General features: G+C 39.7%; 1 protein-coding gene across 4 annotated transcripts in view; it reads right to left on the bottom strand.

The window, feature by feature from the left end:
- ARHGAP24 (Rho GTPase activating protein 24) overlaps window positions 1-20,157 on the bottom strand; it is a 188,240-nt gene that overhangs the window by 858 nt on the left and 167,225 nt on the right. For 3 of the 4 annotated variants that reach the window (XM_086463904.1, XM_086463905.1, XM_009954833.2), the window contains 4 exons: window positions 8,733-8,865; window positions 6,375-6,448; window positions 5,468-5,589; window positions 860-1,928 (listed from right to left, as the gene is read on the bottom strand). In XM_086463904.1, the coding sequence (XP_086320030.1) occupies window positions 860-1,928; window positions 5,468-5,589; window positions 6,375-6,448; window positions 8,733-8,865 (1,398 nt within the window). Of the gene's footprint in view, window positions 1-859; window positions 1,929-5,306; window positions 5,355-5,467; window positions 5,590-6,374; window positions 6,449-8,732; window positions 8,866-20,157 lie in introns of all 4 variants that reach the window. The other variant, XM_086463903.1, reaches the window with a different exon arrangement.

The raw sequence follows: 20,157 nt of genomic DNA, 5'->3' as shown, positions 1-20,157 counted from the left end.
GCGCTCCACTTTCACTGGCAGATGCTGTCCCATGATCACATGTTGCGATCCAGCTACGACTTGCAGTGCCAGAGGTACCAATGCAAAGGGCTGCTGTGCCACAGAGGTGAGAACAGAAGACAAGTCCTGAACAGCTTTACTGAAGAACCTTTACTACAAAGAGAACACATTCAGCTCTGCACTGCCGTGTGCACTAGTTAATGCTAAGCCCAGACTTTGAGGTTATTCACTCATCATTATGGCCATCCACCCTAGCAATGTTGTGTGCGAGAAGAGTCTGCACTATCTGTAGACAAAGACACGCCTCTCCCTTGCCTTCTTTAACAGGTCCGAAATGTGAAGGAAAGGCTCAAGCAAAGCAGCAGTGTGGAGATAGGACCGTGAGCAGAAGTAACCTGCAGATGCAGCACTGTCTCAATGAGGACTCTGGAAAGGAGTTCCAGCAGTCTCCCAGTCCCTAAAACTACAGGTGGAGTAAGCCATGGCACTGCTTTCCTGAAAGGTGATGCCTAGTTACCCTCCTCAGTCTCTGGAGAACAGACATCAATGAATGAAAACATCGTGAAAGCCTACTTATTTTGTTAATTAGATTCTACAGAAACTCATAAGGTTCTAGCTTTGGTTTTGATGCCAATAGGATAGCATGTCACAACTATGGCAAGCAATTACTCTAAAACAAACCCCTTTGGATCATAGTATCACAAAAGCAATGTCAGAGTATGTCAACACTGAAAGATGGGAAACTCAGCGGCAAGCACCCAGTGACTGCAGCTACTGCAGATTGCTAGCAAGTCACGAGAGGGAAAACTCGGATTTACTCTGCAAAAGGCAGTCAGATGGTAGAGCCAAACTGTCTTACCTTTTTATCCTTGTCTCATACTCTAGTTTTTGCTTGACCATCTCTTGCTTCAAGCTGGACACCAGGCTGTGCAAAGCACTGTGATTGTTAGTACTGTTGGCCACAAATGTTTCACTGTTATCGCTGCTGCTGGTGGCTCGGCTGCTGTGGGCCCCTACACTCCTTCTGTCACTTTTGTTCTCATAGTCACCCGGGTTAGAGGGGTCTTCATGTGGTGGTCCATCCAGCAGAGAGTCTTCGAAGTTACCCACATAAAAGTCCTGCTCAGGGCAAGTGGTGGTGGATGAACGACAGGAGTTGGAGTGCTCAGGGAGGGATATTTCACAAGAGGACGTTGACCAGGTGGCACTGTCCACACTCTGTTTATCATCAGAGTTCACCACGGAGAACTGCTGGTGGACGTTGTCATAGGTGGAAAGCCTGTTGTGCTGGCCTGACTCACTCACCAATTCCTTCTGCTTGTTGTCCCTCAGTGTGACATAGCCATTGGGAACCCAGCCCGGGGTCCGGCTGTTGAGGGTGTTGCTGTGCCCATCTGTGCTAGAAACACCCATCCGCACGCCTCCATTCTGCACACTGTGTGTGCCCATCTTAGTCACCGGTCCTTTCAGGGATGATGTTCTCCTGGTTTGCAGGGTACAGTTTGGTAAGGTCTGGCTCTTCTCAGGGCCCTCCACAGAGCTGCTGAAGGACCCATTGGTGACTATGCCACTGCCTTTATTAAAAGCAGGATTTTTTTTCACCATGAGTGGTGGGCTTCTGGTGACATCTAGTTTCTGGATGCTGTTCCTGGGGCTATTTGTCTTGCTGCCTGGCAGAGCAGTTGGAGACTCATTGTCCATGCTTCCCATCTGGGGAGACTCTGGTTTGTCCCAAGAGCAGCGCCTCACTGCGGTCTCCTTGGTGTTGTTGTTCTCTTTGTTCTGTAGCTGCCCCACAATCGCTTTCTTTGGCATTTCATTGTTGTTGTTGCATACCTCTGGTCCCATCTGAGGGTCTGCATCCTTGGGAAACAGCTCTTCATGTTTGCTAATCATCACTGACATTAGCTGCTGGACTACTACTGTACCTGAAAGGAGACACCAAGCACATGGTCATTAATGGCCGGTTTTGTTTAGGGCATAAATATAATTCATCCATCAGATTCCACAAATACTTAGTAAACATTCAGCTTATACAAACATTTATGCAATGCATCCATCTGTGTAACAGCCTGAATGTTTAACATGCCTGAAGTGCCTCTGGCTACTAGGCCAGATCAGCACCACCTCCTCCTTCCACCAAACCAAGCCAGCAGGCCTCACAGCCCCTCTAAGAACAGGAACTTTTGTGAAGAAGCTACTACCGTGACAATAACTGCATCCCAGGAAGACCACAGAAGGAGATAGTGAGTAGCAAAGGATAACATCATTGTAAGTAATGTGTTTCAACTCAATTTGGCAATCGTTTTTAAAACCAAAGTCTTATTCTGGCACAGCACTTCTATTTAGTAGTTAACAGAAAATAGGCAGGCAAGGGATCTGCATTGCTGGAACAAAGACATTTTCATCTTTTGGAGCAAAACAGGACAGTAATATGACAGAATTAATTTAATGTGAATGCCTTTAACCACTCTGTGGTGAGACTATACGCAACCAGGAAACCATGCCACCTTATAGCACAGTATGGAACTAATGCAGGACCACAGCCTGCTACTTGCTGTAATAAATGGCTACCTTTCCTCTTAAAGAACAACCCCTTGGTATGCATACCACTTGACTGCACTGTAATTTACACACTTGTATTTATAACTGGATTTGGGGTAATAAAGATGTGCAACTCTACTTTGTTAAGCAGACCCTTGTTAAGGATTATTAAGACTATTTCAGGAACAAGGTCAAGGTAGTTACAATATCCACCCCATTTTTAAGCTCCTAGAGAGCTTTCAGAGGCATGCTGTGCTTTTCTAATCAATAATTTCCCACTGTGCAGTATCATTTCACATCAACTCCTTTCTAATATTCTGGATTGTTATACCCCACCTACAACTAATAAGAGCCAATTCAACGTGGGTACTCAACATCTTTTTTTAGTGCTCGTTTGTTTGTTTGCTAAGGCAAAATCATACATTAGAACTATGCAATAGGAAAATTCATTTAGTTACTCCCATGGCACTTTTAGCTATATTCCTCCTGAGAACATGAGCTGCTAAGTGCAGAGTTTTACTACAAACATTGCACTGTACTCAGGCAACTTTTACCACTGTGTTTGACAGGAAAAAATTGCCCTGTGATTGGAATTCTGGAAAATCTCTCTTGAACCAAGCAAAAACAATTCCTCATTCCCATTATACAGGTATGGTTACCCATAACTGTATGTCTGACTTTGAATAAGCGTGCAAGAAAAGCACTCTGTATCTTCCAAACAGCAAAGAGCAATGAGCACCAATCGATGTACAGTCTTTGTTAAAAGTTCCTATCCATTTAACTATGCACAGCCCAATTGCAAATCAGCATTGTCTCATGTCAAATCTTAAAGTTATGCTTAAAGAGAAGTCATAAATCTGTTTAATCAAAACTGTTTCTCATTAGTTAAAAAATACATTATTTCCCTTCAATGAGTGTAGGATTCATGCCATTTCCTACAGCAGTCACTACCATTTTACTGCTAGTGCTGTTGACAAGCAGTCTGGAGAGTTGCTTTAAAGAACTGGAAAAATGTATTATTTTCCCCTTCCATCCAGCTTTAAAAAAAAAAAAAAAAAAAAAAAAAAAGAAAGAAAACCCAAAACTTCCTTGCTCAAACTTTCAAAGAAAAAAAATCCACAAAATAACCCACAAATTTTAGTTCTGGAAAAAGATAACCCTAGAAGATAGTATTTTATTTAGGAAGGGCTAACTCCTCTCTCCCCATCCCAAATGTCTATTTGTCTCCCTTGCCCCAGGTGAGCCAAAGATACACAGTATCCCATCAGTAAACATCATCCTGTGAGATACCGTTCTCATTGACTTCAGTGGTCTAAATCAGCTCTGTGACATTTTTCGCCAATTCCAAACTATTGAACAATTTGAAGTACTTTTTGTACTACTTAATGCAAAAGCATGGGACAAAAGGGATAGTTTGCTGCCTGACCAAGAAAAACATTCACAGCCATTATCATCTACCAGGCTGTTAAGCTCTACAGTAGTGTCAGGGTAAGAGAAACTACTATTCCAGTCAGTCTGGCAGCCCTGTAGGTTGAAAGAGAAGTGACATGAAGCATGCATGGGTACACACACACACAAAAAACTGTAATTCCTGCGATAGACATGACAAGACAGTTGAAGAGGAATGGAATAAAGCAGGAAAGACTCTTGTATTTCTCTCTCCAAATACCATGGGGAGATGATGTAAGATGTGTAAAATAGGACTTCAATGACAAAGTGAAGCTTATCTCTGCACCACAATATCAGACAGTCACAGCGCATTTGAGATAACTATGTACAGAAATCAGGGGGAAGCCACAAATGAAGATTTAAGGGTATTTGAAGATGCACAGGTTTGACGATACTCATGCACAGTCATAATAAACTTGCATGTAAATCTGACACCTGCTCTTGCAAACCATTTTGAGTCAAATGAGTGATCAATCCATTCTCTATGACAATGACAATCCAGACATTAAAGTGAAAACGATGATGAAAAACCCTTTCCACATTCAGACAGCTAACGCTGGGTATCCAGTGCTTTCATACACGATTTGGAAACACTGCGTTTCTGTTCACAACAACATAGTTGTTGTGTTAAGAATCAAAAGCAAGAAGGAGGAAATGAGACTTCAGAAAAACAAGTAAATTAACAAAGTATATGGAGAATTGTTGTATCTGTGAGAAAATGCATCAAACGCAGAAAAAGAATAAATCCATGAGCACTCAAACTATGAACACCGCATTTTTGCATTTTGGTAAAATTTCAGTGCAGCATCTGTGTACAGCCCTAATTTCTTAGACAGTTAAGTAAATCCTACATATTAAGAAAAATGTTTTTGGAGAAAGAAAAGGCATCACGTACTTCATGGAGAATTAAAGTCACAAAGATTAAGCCTAGGAGGAAATTACAGGAGGACATTATTGTGGCCATATTTTTGTCTTAATCTCAGCAAAATGCTACAGCTGAACATTGCTGTAAATAACAGAATGCAGCCGACAATTTGATCACTGTTGTGCATGAAGGCATGTAATATACCACTACCTTCTGCAGAATTCTGTCTTCTGGGTCACTGCAGTATGAACCTGTACTAACTTCTCATCCTTAAGAATCACAGGTAAAATATTAACTGCACTCCAACCACACATGCTGAATAAGAACATGCCACATCTGCGGCAAGCTTTGAGAGTAAAAGTACATTTTTAGTGAAGTTGCCAGGGCAGCACAATGTTATGCAAAGTCTGTTTGCAGTGCTGCACATTTCAGTCACTTTTATAGCAACCTGCAAGATTAAACCCATTAAGTTCCTTCAGATTGAAGAATTCTGTGTCTATAAAACACTTATATGGAACTTACTGCACACACTACATGGACTGGTATGTACTGTTAAAAAACCTGAAGATGCTCCTTCTTTCTATTACAGGTTACGTACAGTAAGCTTACCCTCCATGATAGTCAGAGGATCTTCCACTTTGGGGCGAAGGATGTTGGGGCCAAAAACAGTAGCCAGATTTTGCACACTCATTTTGTTTATGCCTGAATAAGACTGGACTTCATCAAGGAATCTGTGGGGAAGAAAGAGTCCTTTAAGGAACATGTGAAAAGGAAACTAAAAATTTAAAAGGTGAATGCATGTGATGGTTTCTTAGCATACTTCAAGTATTCCATTCCAAATCCTCATGGAACATCTTGAAAGCCCAAGGCTATTCTCCTCAACTTCTTCAGATTTTCTTCAGAATGATACATTGATAACAAAATTTAAATCTCAAACTAGGCCGACTACAAGATAACTCTGTTGAAGATGGTAACTTTATCCAGCATAATTAATCAACTACTTGGCTAATAAAATATCCTCAAAATGCAAACTGTCAATTAAAAAAAAAAAGGTTATATTTATTTTTTTTTTAATATTGTAAACTTTTTATAAGTTCACAAACTGCAACTGTGTAAGACATGTTTTTTAAGATCTTAGATGCATCCATGAAAGTACAAGACAAACACACTTTTCAAGGATACCATGCTTCAGAAGTGCACAGCCACAGCCAGTAAGTGCAGCTAGAAATTGGAAAACCAGGGTCCTACAAAGGGGACAGAATATGTTCACTTATACTTTCTTGAGTTTCTTGCTGAGTACGGCCTTGCTTATGAAAGAAAAGTCATAACTGTGTGCCTTGATAGAGCAAATTAGTAATTAGTCATGCAGTAAACCTATATTTTTAGTGTATTAACTTAAGTTCACCAATCCTCCAACTGTGAGTAATGCTTTTCCTTTGGGGCACATATACAGATAGGTTTGTCTGTCAGCTCACAGTTATAAATACCATCATGATATTCTTGCAAGAGTACTTACCTACAGATATATTTCAGCAGATTATAATTGACAGCTGGCAGGCTCCTCACTTGCTTCACCAGTTCTTTCAGGCCCTTTCAGTGGTTTAGGGAAAATAAAAAAAAAAAAAGAGTGGGGAGGCACACTTTCTTAGTATTTTACCAGAGATTCAAAAAAATGTCAGCAATTCCAATTACGAGACAGTACACACATCAATGAAACTGCAGCGTTAAATGCTATAAGGCATACCCTATATACATACCATAGGCTATGTATATGGTAGCCTATATACAGGCTACCAACACGAACAGCTTGTAGAATCCATTTTGGATGGGGAAAGCTACATTTGGCTTAGCTCTGGATAAAAAGAAATAAGTAAATAAACAACTTTGTTTCATCCTGTCTTTCCCTTCTCGTTCACTCTTTCTTTTTTTTGACCAGCAGCTCTGTTCCTCCTCCTGCTGATAACAAGGCTAAGACTTCCAGGAACAGTTCTGGTTTAAACTAGTTGGCATTTTCATATGAGAAACTGTTTGGGTATTTTACCCAGTTCTGGTCCATACTAGATTCACACCAATAAACAGTTATTTCAGTTTGTGCCCACACTGGGAATGGGACAAGCAGAATATCACACACTAATTTCTGTGCCCTGTGAAAACAGACCCAGGCTACACTCCTTACCAGCCAGTGCCTTTAGACTCCTTTTCAGTATGGGGTTTTGGTACTTTGCCAGCATCAATGAAGTTTTGATTACAGTCATGAAAACAAATGCAAATCAAGATGGGTGCGGACCATGATAGTGCACAAGTTTGCTGGTTGGGGGCTAAGAAAGGAAACAAGATGTATAGCTCTCTCCCTTAACAGTGACTGCACTTTTAACTTCTGCATGGAGAAAGATCAACTGAAAATCTAGTCAGCCAGCCTTATAGCTGGATTGCTAAACCACCATAGAGAGGACTGAAGTGGCTCATTACCTATAGTACTGATTTTTCACAAACTGCCAGCACCAACAGGCCAGTGTAATTTGAATCCTGCTTTCAAAATGAATTTCATAAAGAGCTTTTTGGCATAGTTCCAGAGAAACTACATAAATACACTCTGGACTAAGCCAACATAAAATAACTAAAAATTTAATGTGAAAATGAGTATCACTGCAAGTATAACGTACATGATGACTAACTGTGGATCTGTCAGGTGGCTTTACACTGGAGCTATCAATGGTTAGAGACATATGCAACACGCACAAGAAAACAGTTGCAACTGTAGTTCTGAGGATCCCCTGCCATTAACTTGTGCAAAGAGCAGCTCAAATTAAACCAGCTGAACAGCTCACTCCCACCTTTTGCAAGCAGCTGACAAAAATTTGCACCTTGTAGCAAGCTGTAAAGGACAGCGAAGAAATCACTCTGATTTCAGCAGGTCTGAGAGATTGTGACTGTAGAAGACAGTCTGCCACAGATATCCCCCCCCCCATTCCATCACATGGGAACAACTACCACCTCTGCTGTTGGTAGTCATCAACTGAAGGCTCAGAAAGGAGACAGTCTCCCAGCTAGAAAAGAGGGGCTCCCACTCATCCTAATTAATTAGATGAGGTAGGAGTGATTTCAGTTCTAGCAGGATTTGAAATGTCAAAAAGGAACTAAACAGAAATAACCACCTTAGAAAGTTAGGGGAGTACGTCGAAATTAACAGAATGAGCCTATTCATATTTACTTTGAAAAGAAAACATCAGGGCTGACCTCATTGCCCATAGTCACACAGAACAATGTAAAAACAAGCAGTTAGTTTCTTGTCTTCAGACTAAGATATAGTAGGCCTATGCCACTGCAGGGCACTTACTATCAGTTAGAACCCTTATTTTGCTCATCTGTGTAATGCTGTTTTAAGAGATTCTGGAAGGTGGCCCACTTCCAGCATCTCACTTCCATCTTTTTGAGGCCTTCTGATTCAATGATAGGCAATGAAGAGAGTCCAGTGGCCTTCAGTCAAAAGTCAATCAAAGCTGGCATCCTTGACACTTAGAAGAAAACAACCCTTGATTCAACGGCAAGAGTTAGACAGCAACTACTAAGACCCTTCCTTTTACAGTTTGGAATGGTAATCCACAAAAATGTAAGTCTCTTCCATGCATAATGGAAGTTATTGATCAATGATGTTTACTTGAAATGGATCCAATGACAATAAATAGAGCTAGGTGCTATACACCTTTACTCCAAATGACCAAGGTGGCAATAATTTTCATATAAAAACAGCCTCAATTAATAGATGCACATCTTAATTTAGGATAGGCAATCACCAGCTTTCCCCCTCCTCAAAATCGGAACAGGTTATAACATGCCAGCCTTTTATTTCATCTTACTCAAGTTGTCAACTCACCGTTTCTTCCTCCTTGCTGAGCATTTTGGCACAGGAAAGAAAATCTTCGTATTTTGCATATGGTATGACTGGTTCTGGGAGTTCCCTTAGGTACAGCTTAAGCAGTGATGCCACCGTGTGCACATCTGTATTGCTGTTAGATTGGAATACAGGAAGTCGTTACTGTGTATCAGGATAATACTGTGAGACTGACAGGCTAAAACCCGCCACTTAACTTTTCCATTGTCACCCCTGATTTTACTCATCAGCAGTGTATACATTTGTAGGTCATATCTGTAATCTGTTCTTTGGGGGGGCGGAGGGAGGGGAGGGTGTTGTCCTATAAAGAATTTAGGACACCTGCAAGCAAGAGTCCGTCAACTCTGCTGATTTATTACTATAAATAATTACATATAAGAGCCCTATTTGCGAGCACAGGAGACGATCCTGACTCTCACCAACAGGCATCTCCCATCAGGCATGCAAAATCCATCTTAACTGATACTCTTCATTTTCACCTGAGCCAGAATCCAGACACTTTATTTACACAGTGGGGATTATTCTCCTACCAGAGCTGGCCCCAGCTCCCAAAACATGCCCAGCATGTCTCAATTCCACTGTATCACCATCTCCTTTGGTATCACTATTAAGTAAGCAAGTTTTAAAGAAGACTACATATCCCCCAAGTGTTTAGTTGAAACCTCCCCACCTGAATTACGGTTCTTTTCCTGGCATGCAACTTTTTCCTATGGGCTCCCACAAAATGACTACTGTGCCTTTAGCTGTACCATTACACTGAAAACCTGGATATACTTTACACATAGAACCATAAATCCACGGGAAATGAGTTTTAGCCCTAGCCGGTACTGAGTAAGCTAAGGCATTGCAACTCACCAAACCTGGAAAATGTCTGATTGCTAGCACAACAGGTAACATTACTAGGGCTGACATTCAAAGACTGGTATGACATACGCTTTCTCATAACTACATTTACAGAAACTTAAGGGATTTTGGGGTACAGCTTGTAGGAGCCTAGGCTGTTTATCAGGCATAGTAGAAGCAAGAAGATGGGGAGAAAGATCAAAATCACAAGTTCAAAGTATGCAAGAAAACTTGCATAAATGTTTCTGTGGTGTGTAAAGTTACATTGCTGTACCTTAGGAGTACTCCTCTGAAAAGAAGTAAAGAGAAACAGATAAAAAATGCAAGTTAGCATGAAGAAATCTCTCATGCGTTACTTCTGACTCTATCTCTGGGTTTAGCTACTCAGGCATTTATTCAAATCCTTACTGCAATGTTCTACATGCTTTTCCCTGGTTCAGATAAAGACTTGTACTGCAAGCTGATAACTTTCCCTCTGATATCCAAAAAATAATTAAAAACTCCCAGATACTAAATTATGCTAATTTCGTTCATAAGAAACAGAAAATGCATAGACATTTCTGCAATGTGCATTATTGTGTATTTTCTTTTTCTTTGAAGACTTCACACTTGGAACATTTTTTAAACTCACAGTCTCTCAAAGTGAACCACTGCTATTTGACTCACTTAAGCTTTGCTAGAGGTATGTTAATCATTATTTTGGAATGATCTGTTAAAACAATAATGGCTTTTACTAAGTTAAATCTTAACAAGAATGATAGGAACAACCTTATATTAATGCAGTACAGTATGAGCAATCCAAGTTAAAGCAGAAGAAAAGAAATTATAAAGCACTGTACATATTTAATTGTTAATCACCACCCCCCTCCTCAAAATAATTTCCCAGAAAACATTTCTATTTCAATCATGAATAATTCCCAGGCAAATTTCCAAAAAGTGTTTTCTAGAGAGTTCTATAAACAAAGCACTAATGCAAATCCACATTTTTAAGGAAGGTTCAAATTCCAGCCCCTTGATTGCAACCCTCTGCTTGTAGACTGACTTGGATCCAAAATGGGAATCCTGTATTTATCCCACTCTGCTCCTTGGATGCATATACAACATATGCAGGAAACTGTACTATACATGAAACTAGATATAGTTGTACTATTTTATGAGATTTCAAATGCTAGCTCAGATTTGGCCTCTAACCTTTGCCTTCTACCTATCTATCGACCTTTGCCTTCTACCTGTCTATGTACCTATCTACCTACCTTCTATCCCCAATCCAGATGCAAACTAAGTGAAGTGAAGCTCTTCTTGACATCCCGGCTAACAAAACTCTCTAGAGACTGTACAACCCAAGGGCTTGAAACCCAGACCAAATAATCTCTCAAGTAGTTGCTTACATGCCTTGTTGCCATTGGTGCTTGTTTTCAGAGCACAACCACGGCATGCACGCCCAGGCAGTTGCCACTATTCAGCCTTATACAAGAAACAAAATTTACAGAGATCTTCAGTTTCCCAAGTAGTCAGTGCATCAGGAAAGCAAAAAGCAAATACAGAGAGAAAGACTTTTGCTAGTCAGACTCTGAAGGAGAGCAGCAGCCACAGAAAGCAGATGTGAACTGGCAGCCTTAGGACAGTGCCCTACATTGCAGCACAAAAGGGAGCATAGACTATCAGTCCACAGAGAATTTAACTCTGCTCAGCATGGATGGTCTTTCTGAAGATTTAATTATTACTATTTTTATTATTTAAACAAAGAAATTCCCTGAGCCTTGCTGAAGAACTGAACCACATCTTTCCACAGACTATTTGCATAAAACTAGAGAGGCCTTTCCAAAATACAAGATTCAAACAGGCTGAGTAAGAGAAATTACTGAAGAGTATTAAAAGTTAGCACACAGGTCTCCCAGTGAGGGGATTAAGCAATATCATCTTCCCTTCTTTGTACTGCCAGGATCATGCTTCGTATAGTACATAAAAATAATTTTACACCAGTCCCTTGGTGTAAAGTGGAATACTTGCTTATTGAGGGCACAGTAGATGGAGGATAAAAAGGCTGAAGAATGGGACAAAGCCCTGAAAACTGATGCAATTTATAAAGTTTCTCCTTTCAATGTGAAGTACTGATAGACTATCACAGTGAAGGGTTAGCTGAGCACTAAAAACTGTGGGTCTACCAAGGAAGAACTGACAGGAGAAATGTGAAGGCAGGATGCTGAGGAGCAAAGAAACAGTAAGGAGTCTTGCTGTTCTCAAACTAACCTCCTGAAGCACATGCTGTTTACGAGTCAAAAGAAAGGTGACTTCTGAGTTGGGGTTAGAAACTCAGGTCCCAGTTAGTAGATGGGAACACATTCGCAATTTTTAAAAATAATAATTGGGGGTTTTTAAAATTTGCTTCTGCTGACCGAATGCTAAGGCAATGCCGCACACTGCCACAAGATGGTGGGATTGCAAAATAAAATTTGGGAAAATTTGTTTTGTTACCTTTTTTTTTTTCCTAAACTGTACTGGAACACTGCTTAGAACTTAACCTGCCTATACAGAAATTACCATACAGATTTTGGCAGCATAAACAAACATACATGCAAACATACACATACATATTGCCTGCAAAGCTCTTTAAGAATTTGATTTTTTTTTTTGATTATATTTAGCAACAGCTAGACAAAAGCTAAAAACTTTCTTCTTTCAATGTAAATATTGTTATAAATGTCTGACAATATTTTTAATGTAACTAAAAGAATGTTTCATATAAACGGAGACCTGTTTAGACCTTGCAGCCTAGTATTATTTTTTCACCGTTTGTTTTAAAATACGGACGAAAACTTTAAAAATGGCAGACTCCCATTTTAATCCATATGTATTTTAGGTTTTTCAATCCACAAATACCATTGAGCACATTTCAACCACAGAGGACAGCTGTGAGTTTCAAAGCAGTGGCAATCTACTAAGGATTCGGAGCATTTATTTCCCTTTCCGGTCTGCAGTGTTCTACCCAGTCTAAGTCAACCAACAGCATTTATATATCTGCCCTGAGGGCATTTGTGTAGTTTGTAAGTCATGGATTTTTTTCAGGGCCTGTAGAGGACCTTTTCCTCCTGGACTTTTTCCAGCTACAACTGATCAGTTTAAGACAATGCAGTATTTCTCCCTTGAAACCTGGCCTTGTTTATATCCTAAGACCATTACAGCCACAGAAACTTCATGTTTATACCTATCTTGGTATTTCTTTCACTATCTGACACTGTAACATCGAAGTGTTCCATGATTATACATTCATAATTAACATGATTAAAAGTATTCATTAACAAGTATTAAAACAGAGTATGTCAATTTCAGCAGAAAATCCTCTGTTATCTACATTGGAACAACCCTCATTAATTGAGGCAGACTTTCTCCAAGTGCACAATGAATAATTACAAGCTTGAAATGGGAATGACAAAGCACGAAGCAGAAAATTGAATGCAACACAAAAAGCATCAGCAAGCTGAGAAACAGTCTATTTCAGCACATCACGCTGGGAAGTCTGAGAAAGGTTACTTACCTCACTAAAAAAGTCATACTGCTTTACTATTGATACGTCTCCAAAGAAGCATCCCCCGCTCCACTACTATCCATGCAAAGGGATTATAAATGCAAATGCACCACAGCTTCTCCTTAGTCATCAGACTACACATACTGAAAGCTCCATTCATCTGAACTTTGTCATTAATATCCCTCATGGCATTGCTGTTTTGACAGCACTTTCCTTTGTGATACTACAGACGCTGTGGAAGTGGCTGTCAGACTGATTACACCGTCTGGACTTTTTCACCCTCTGTACCATAAACAAAAATTACTGAAGCCCAGCAGGACACTAGAAATCCATGCAAAACCCTCACACTTGGACAAGCAGACAGCGTGTTCAGAGAGCTGGAGTCAGTGCTTCACAGCACAAAGCCAACAAGCTTCTCAAACTCTCAGAGACAAAATATTAACAGGGCAAGGTCACATCACAGCAAGATTAATGCTGTGCCAAAAATAGCACTAGACCATGATGACATATAAACAGTTTGCATAAAGAACAAACAGTAGGGAACAACAAGCTGTGAGGCTATAATTCAATTTAGGAGTTCTGGTAATGAAACAAAGGAGAACAGTACGGTTCAAACAGTTTGTGTACCAGAACCTCCCAGAATTACTAGAATTACATCTCCATCACTTCAGATGTGTCACAGATCACAATCCTAGAAACAGGGGGTCTCCCTTACCAACATACCCTGTACCCACCACAACATTTGCTGACTGTGTCCCTGCTTCGCTACATTCGTGTCTGTAGAGCAACTCTCAAACCAGTATAGGTGTTTTCCTGACACAGGAGGATGAGATCCTAACTGGCTGCCCAGTGCATACCTTTGCTGCCAGTCTGCACACAGCTTGAGATGCCAGAGCCCATGATAAACCACTGATGAAACCCTGAGTAAGCAACATCAAGGGAATGTTATAAATACGCCTAACTACTGCTGAGAAGCCAGTACCCAGAGCTAGGATGGCAAAGCCTGTGTTCAGTAATGTTAGAGTGAATCAGGAGTGGTTCAACTGATTTGGGGAGTCAGCCTTTGGTCCAGAAATTCAAAGGTCAGGTCAAACACATAATGGGTTGAATGTCCTATGTGGCTTTTGTTCCCCTGTGTAGGTATCTTCAAAGCATTACCCTCTATATCATTTTCCTATATAATGCATATCTAGTACAAGCAGTACTGTGCCTATACTAAGTACCAGCTGAAAGTTTGCCTACAACTTGTGAAACATATATGAAAGCATTTATTGTTTTAAGCCCTGAGCTGTCTGTTCTCCTTTCCATGCTGCTGCAAGAGCCTGGCTCTACTTTAAGTTAACACTGATCTAAATTCTTATTTTTCTGTTTAGACAGAGAAAAAAACAAATATCTATTCTGCTCCTTTGTCCTTGTGCTCATGATTTTTACCTTCCAGGGATCCACTCAGAGGAGTAAGTACTGCAAGGAATACTGAAGATTGACAGGTTCTATTTCCAAGTTAGACATCCTCTTCAGTAAATGCAGCCAATTCATTCAGGTTAGAGGGTAATGCTTTAAAAGCAGCAATGAAGACAGCAACTTATCACAGACAAACTAAAAGACAAACTCTATGGAAGGATGTTAAAAATTAGTCAGAAAAATAGAAATCTTTAAAGAGAGACACAAGTGCTTCCAGGAAAGGTGAGTAGGGTCCTAAGAAACATGGGTTCCCATCAGGAAAAAATAATCCGCCAGCTCCAGTGAATACACTGCTAAATTATTTTATCATCTGATAGGTTGTTCAGAAAGGCTGTTAAGATTCTGCAAGATTTTGCAGGGATAGCAAGTATATATAAAACATGGAAAATCACCACAAATAAACTACCTGTTCTTGTTTACTGGAAAAGAAAGCCACAGTTTTTGCAGCCCTAAGTAAGGATGCTTTAAAAACATTGTCAGACCTTCCACATGGTAACAAAATGTCATCCTTTCTTAAAGGTGACCAGGGCCATCTTAGAAGAGTCATTGTCATTGACAAGTGAAACATACGGTTGCCTTTTTTTTTTTTTTAAATCACAGCTGACACACTAACTCCATTTCTGAAACTGAAATTCATGTGAAGCAACTACAAATGTTCATTCACTGCCAATAACTAAAAACACACTCTCCTACAGCAGGATGCCAATTAAACTGATTTAATGACCCTTGCATCATGCTAGAAATGTGTCTCCTAACATGTATTTAATTGCTAGACTAGTCTTTAATCTGTGGCGTATGCAGAGGTTATTTCTGCAAGCTGGTTAGAGAGAGGGCTGGAATCAGAAAGGACATGGAAGAGGCTCCAGAGTTGTAACTGATGAGCAGATTTGTGAGGATCAGGGAAGAAGCCTGGAACAGGCAGAAACAAACAGGAATTTTCACAGGCCTAAGGCCATTTGTGTTTGGCAGGAACCAGCTTTCTAATAAAGACTTCATTTTGCATAAAAATATTTTGTTTAGGGATTACTGCACTTTCCCATTAGGAAGGGAATAAAGACCCTTCCTTGTGGGGAACTGTCTCTTTCTAAACAAAGAAAATCTTATGTAGAGGCTTGTATTTGGAAAATAAAAGAACAATTTTAATAACCAGTGATTTCCAAGTCAATGTCTAGTTGCAGTCTGTACAGTACCAGTGCAGACTGACACCCCACTGAGACAGGTCCAATTTCTTGCATTCATCAAAATTTTAAAACATTCTTTGTCTCTAGAGGAGAGTAAGAATTGTGCATCTGGTCCTTCTCACCTTGAAGATATTACATTAGTACCATCCTCGTCATTGTCTTATTTTGCTTCAACAATTCCAGTGATTAAACACACAGGAACATACTAGTTCTACATTCTGGATTATTTGGCTCCAGTAAATAACAGTTAGTATTTGCCAGCTGTCACATACTGCCACTTACATACCCTTTTCTCATCTGATTGCAATGGTGATTACAGCAGTAAGAAATATTTTGTCCTATAATGTACTGCACTCTTCTTTAGAGGAATTTATACTCATGAGAGAACGTATCAGGGATTTTGTTTTGCTAAATATGCACTTCTGTGCTCTCCTCCTCTCTTGTGCATACAGACAAATGCAGACAGGTGAGCTATGTAACTTCAAACTCTTCTGAACTACTGGACTGTACACATACTGATAGTAGTTATGAAAATCCAAGCCACATACATCAACCATTCGCATAAGTATTAATACTAGTTTCAGTGACATTTCAAATATTTTTTCTCCCTGAGTAAGCTTAACTCTCATGGCATCTGGTAGTGATTGTGATGAACAGTAGATGGAAAGAGGTAATATAAAAAGAAAAACCAAATTTTAGGCCCCTTCCAGGTAAAAGTTCTAGAACAAACCCTTATGTTATTTTCCTTATGCAGTGCCATATTCACTACGTTAATTCTACAGAACAAATAGTCATTATCCACTTTGTATCATTACAAATGTATTATTTGTAAAGGAGCCGAGGGACTTGAAATTTAAAATATAAGCCACACAAGCAGAGAGAAGCAAATACCCCAAAGGCAAGCAAAATGGATTCCCCAGAGGGGACAATTTTACAGAGCTGCAGCTGCACTGGAAATACCAACGATATTTCAAATAGTAGCAAGCATGAGTGATTGCCTAATTGCACTGTTAGTTAGTGAAAAGCAGATTTCACAACATGTGCAGATGCATACAGAGGGAGTGAGGTACTTATTGATTTTTGTATTTAAACTGACATACAATTTCGAGTTTGGTTTTTTTCTTCATAAAAAAGGCCTCAGCAGTTTTCAGTTGTAGCAGCTGTACCTCCCATTTCCAAGACTGAGAAATGCTGATGTTCCAGCTTTCATACTAGGGAGGCTGGGGTGTTGGATGTTTCAGATCAGATACTGGGTCTTTTCATTCTGTGAATTTGAGAAATTTCAAATACTGGTTCCCCTCTTAGACATGTAGCTCACGATTCTTCAGCAACATCTTATCCAACTATAAGATTAAGATCAAATTAATACATGAAGGTATTTACCACTCTCTGACTTGTCGTGGATTCAGTCTGCGTTTTTATAACTGACTTCCGTATCAAAACATCCAGCTGCTAACCCATGTGAGAGCTATCATTTGTCAATCATATTTTATGTTTCAAAACATGGACGCTTTTTCTTTTGAGCAAAGCTATTTTACTACTTCTTTCAAATGTGCCACATTTGCTCTGCTCGCATTCGTTCTGTGGTCTTCTTTGCCAAAGGGTGTGGACAGGAACGCAAGAGGGGAGAAGGGCAGGGTCTCCACAGAACCGTGGACAGCAGCTGAACTCTGAGCAAAAGAGCAGGTCTGTGCCTTTGAACTCCATCTCCCAACAGCTGTAAGGCGTTTTAAGATGGTTGCATGATCTTAAAACAGAGATGACATTTTAAAGGAGTACTAATCATGGCTGTACAATCTTAATTTTGTTTTTGCTTTTAATTCTACAAGTTACATATTTTACAGAATTAGCTAAGGAAGCATAAAGAGAAGGATTATTTAATAATAATTTCTCACACATGCATATACACAAGCCTATGCACACATTTCAAAGCACCTTCGCTTGTTCTAAAGTCTTTGTTTGCTTTCTGTGCACTTATACACAGAAAAAATGTCAGTATGAAAAATGGCAAACTCCTCAAACATCAGCTCTTTGTATTAGTTTCAACACAGGTGACAGCAGCTAGTCCTTCTCCCAGTCAGAGCCAGTGACCCGGCACCACTATGGAAGCGTGACCTGGATTCCACTGTGTTTTGTGCTCCATCAATGGAAGTCAGCTCAGCATTAACTGCAAAAATCTTTCTTACTATTGATGTATGAAAGCAGGCAAAATGTAAATTAATAAACATAATCTAGGTAGATTTTGCACTACTGGACTTCTGACTAATAATAACATATAATTACAGATTAAACACAGTGGATCTGGAGGTTCATGAGAGAAAGTAAGCATAGACCCCTAATGTATATATTTTTTTTTCTTTTCTTAACAACAACTTTCCATATTGTGGCCACTTTACAAGAGCTCAACCTGCCAAACAGGTTACATCAAACCTGGAGACCATGCTGCTGTTCAGTACAATGAAAAGTTACCCCAAAACACAGTAATTGCACAGGCATTCTATAAACACTTTAAAATGAACTTCACCTCAAAAGTTTACAAATGGAAAAAAGGTTGTAGGAAAAAAGTAGATGCCAAATGGACACAATGGCAGAGATCAGATCTGACTTCTGGACCACTGCTACACCTAAATCACACCTCTCCAAACTCAAATGTGAATAAACAAATAGAAGTATCCTTCAGAACAAGACAGGTGGACATACAAGGTCAGTGTTCTATAAATTCTCAGCTTCAGAAGCAGAACTGCAGGACCAGCAATTTACAGGCAACTCCTGCTGATGTTTCTAATTGCTATAGTAGAGATTATGTGACTTCTTCACAGCAGTAGCATGTAAAAACCTCTTCTCCACTTCATCTGCTAAAGCTTAGACAGCATGCCTGTTCCTGGGGCTTATTGGTGTATGCTACAGATGTTGCTAGATAACCTTGCAAAAAAAAAAAAAAAATTAGGCAGCTGAGCCCTGGTCTCATTTATTTTGAATAGCTAGAACTTGTGCACCTCCTTTAAGCTGTACCCCTCAGTGGGGTGTTCAGTACATCATCTTCCTGGAGTTTGAGGTGGCTTGTTTTCTTAGGCATTTCCTCCACAATTATTTGACTTAGAGGCACAGAAAAAAAAAATATCTTTTGTTTCTGCCATTCTCCTGCTTGCATCTCTGGCAGAGGTTGTGCCAGAGATATGACCAGTATTATTTATCTTAACGTCCAAGGTAAGGAAAACTTACCCAATGGGGATGCTGCTTTGCCATTTTTAAGTTACACAGTATTTGAACAGTCGGTGAGTATGCTACAAACATTTATCAGCTAACACTATCACTTCCCACAGTCCTCTGGCTCCTTAAAGCTATTTTCTGGCACAATTACCCTAACTCTCACCTTCCAATGAGAAACTAATAAACTTCATAGAAAGGCAATCCACTTTTCTTTTTCAAAGCATTATAGACTCTTGACATTTCTTAAAGTGAGGGTCAGGACTGAGAAGATAAAACAGCATTAGAGATGTCCGCCTTCTGTGCATCTATGATATACCTTCATGCATAACAAATTTGCTCACTTTGTAGGAATAGGGAAGGGAGGGAGGTAAATGATTTCCAGCAATCGGGTTCATATCATGGCATGTTTTTGTACTAAAAGATCAAGCTATGCTTTCCTTCTTGTTACTTGCATTGCTGTCAGTCAAAGGTCCGACAAAATAAACATAACCTGCCTCTTCCTCCTAATTCACATCAGACGCTCAATTGGAGTGAAGTATCCTGATTCCATTTTGGAGGTGCGTTACGAATGTCACTTACAGCACACAGCGAGGACAACTACGGTTTAACAGTCTCTTGAACTGGAATTTCATTACCGTCATATTAATTCTCATCAGAGTTAAAAAGGCTACGCAGCATTCATAATCCACTGGTTGTGTTTCTCTGATTGCACACTCTGAATATGTGGACAACTGCTGTCAATGCTTATAGGAGGAGAGCTAAACTTGCAAAAAAATTAACCTTACAAAAGACTGAAGTCATACACAATTGTGTGAAGAGGACTGGGTTCTTCCTTGGCCCAAGAAATTCTCATTAGCTTTGCAAAACTATATAAATATTGGAACACAAATTGGATGTGGATCCTCAAAACCACATAGGTTTGTTATTATGGTCACAGTGACTTTTATTTTAAGACCAAAGGCCCCAAACTGTAAAGGAATACACAAAAGTAGACTTCCCTTCCAGTCAGTTTTAGAGGTAACAGGACATACTGAATTTGGTGATAAGAGAAATTCTTCCTTTGCGGAACTGACTAAACGCCAGCATCACCACTGTATTTCAAATTATACTAAGATCAAGGCAATCCAGGTATTTTTGATTAAGCCAAACCATTAGCAATACTTTTTCTAACCAGCTTTTCACAAAT

This window comes from Leptosomus discolor, chromosome 4 (assembly GCF_034619465.1).
Source record: "Leptosomus discolor isolate bLepDis1 chromosome 4, bLepDis1.hap2, whole genome shotgun sequence".
NCBI lineage: Eukaryota > Metazoa > Chordata > Aves > Leptosomiformes > Leptosomidae > Leptosomus > Leptosomus discolor.
The sequence above is the reverse complement of the archived record's forward strand: the minus strand, read 5'-3'. Positions and strand labels throughout refer to the sequence as shown.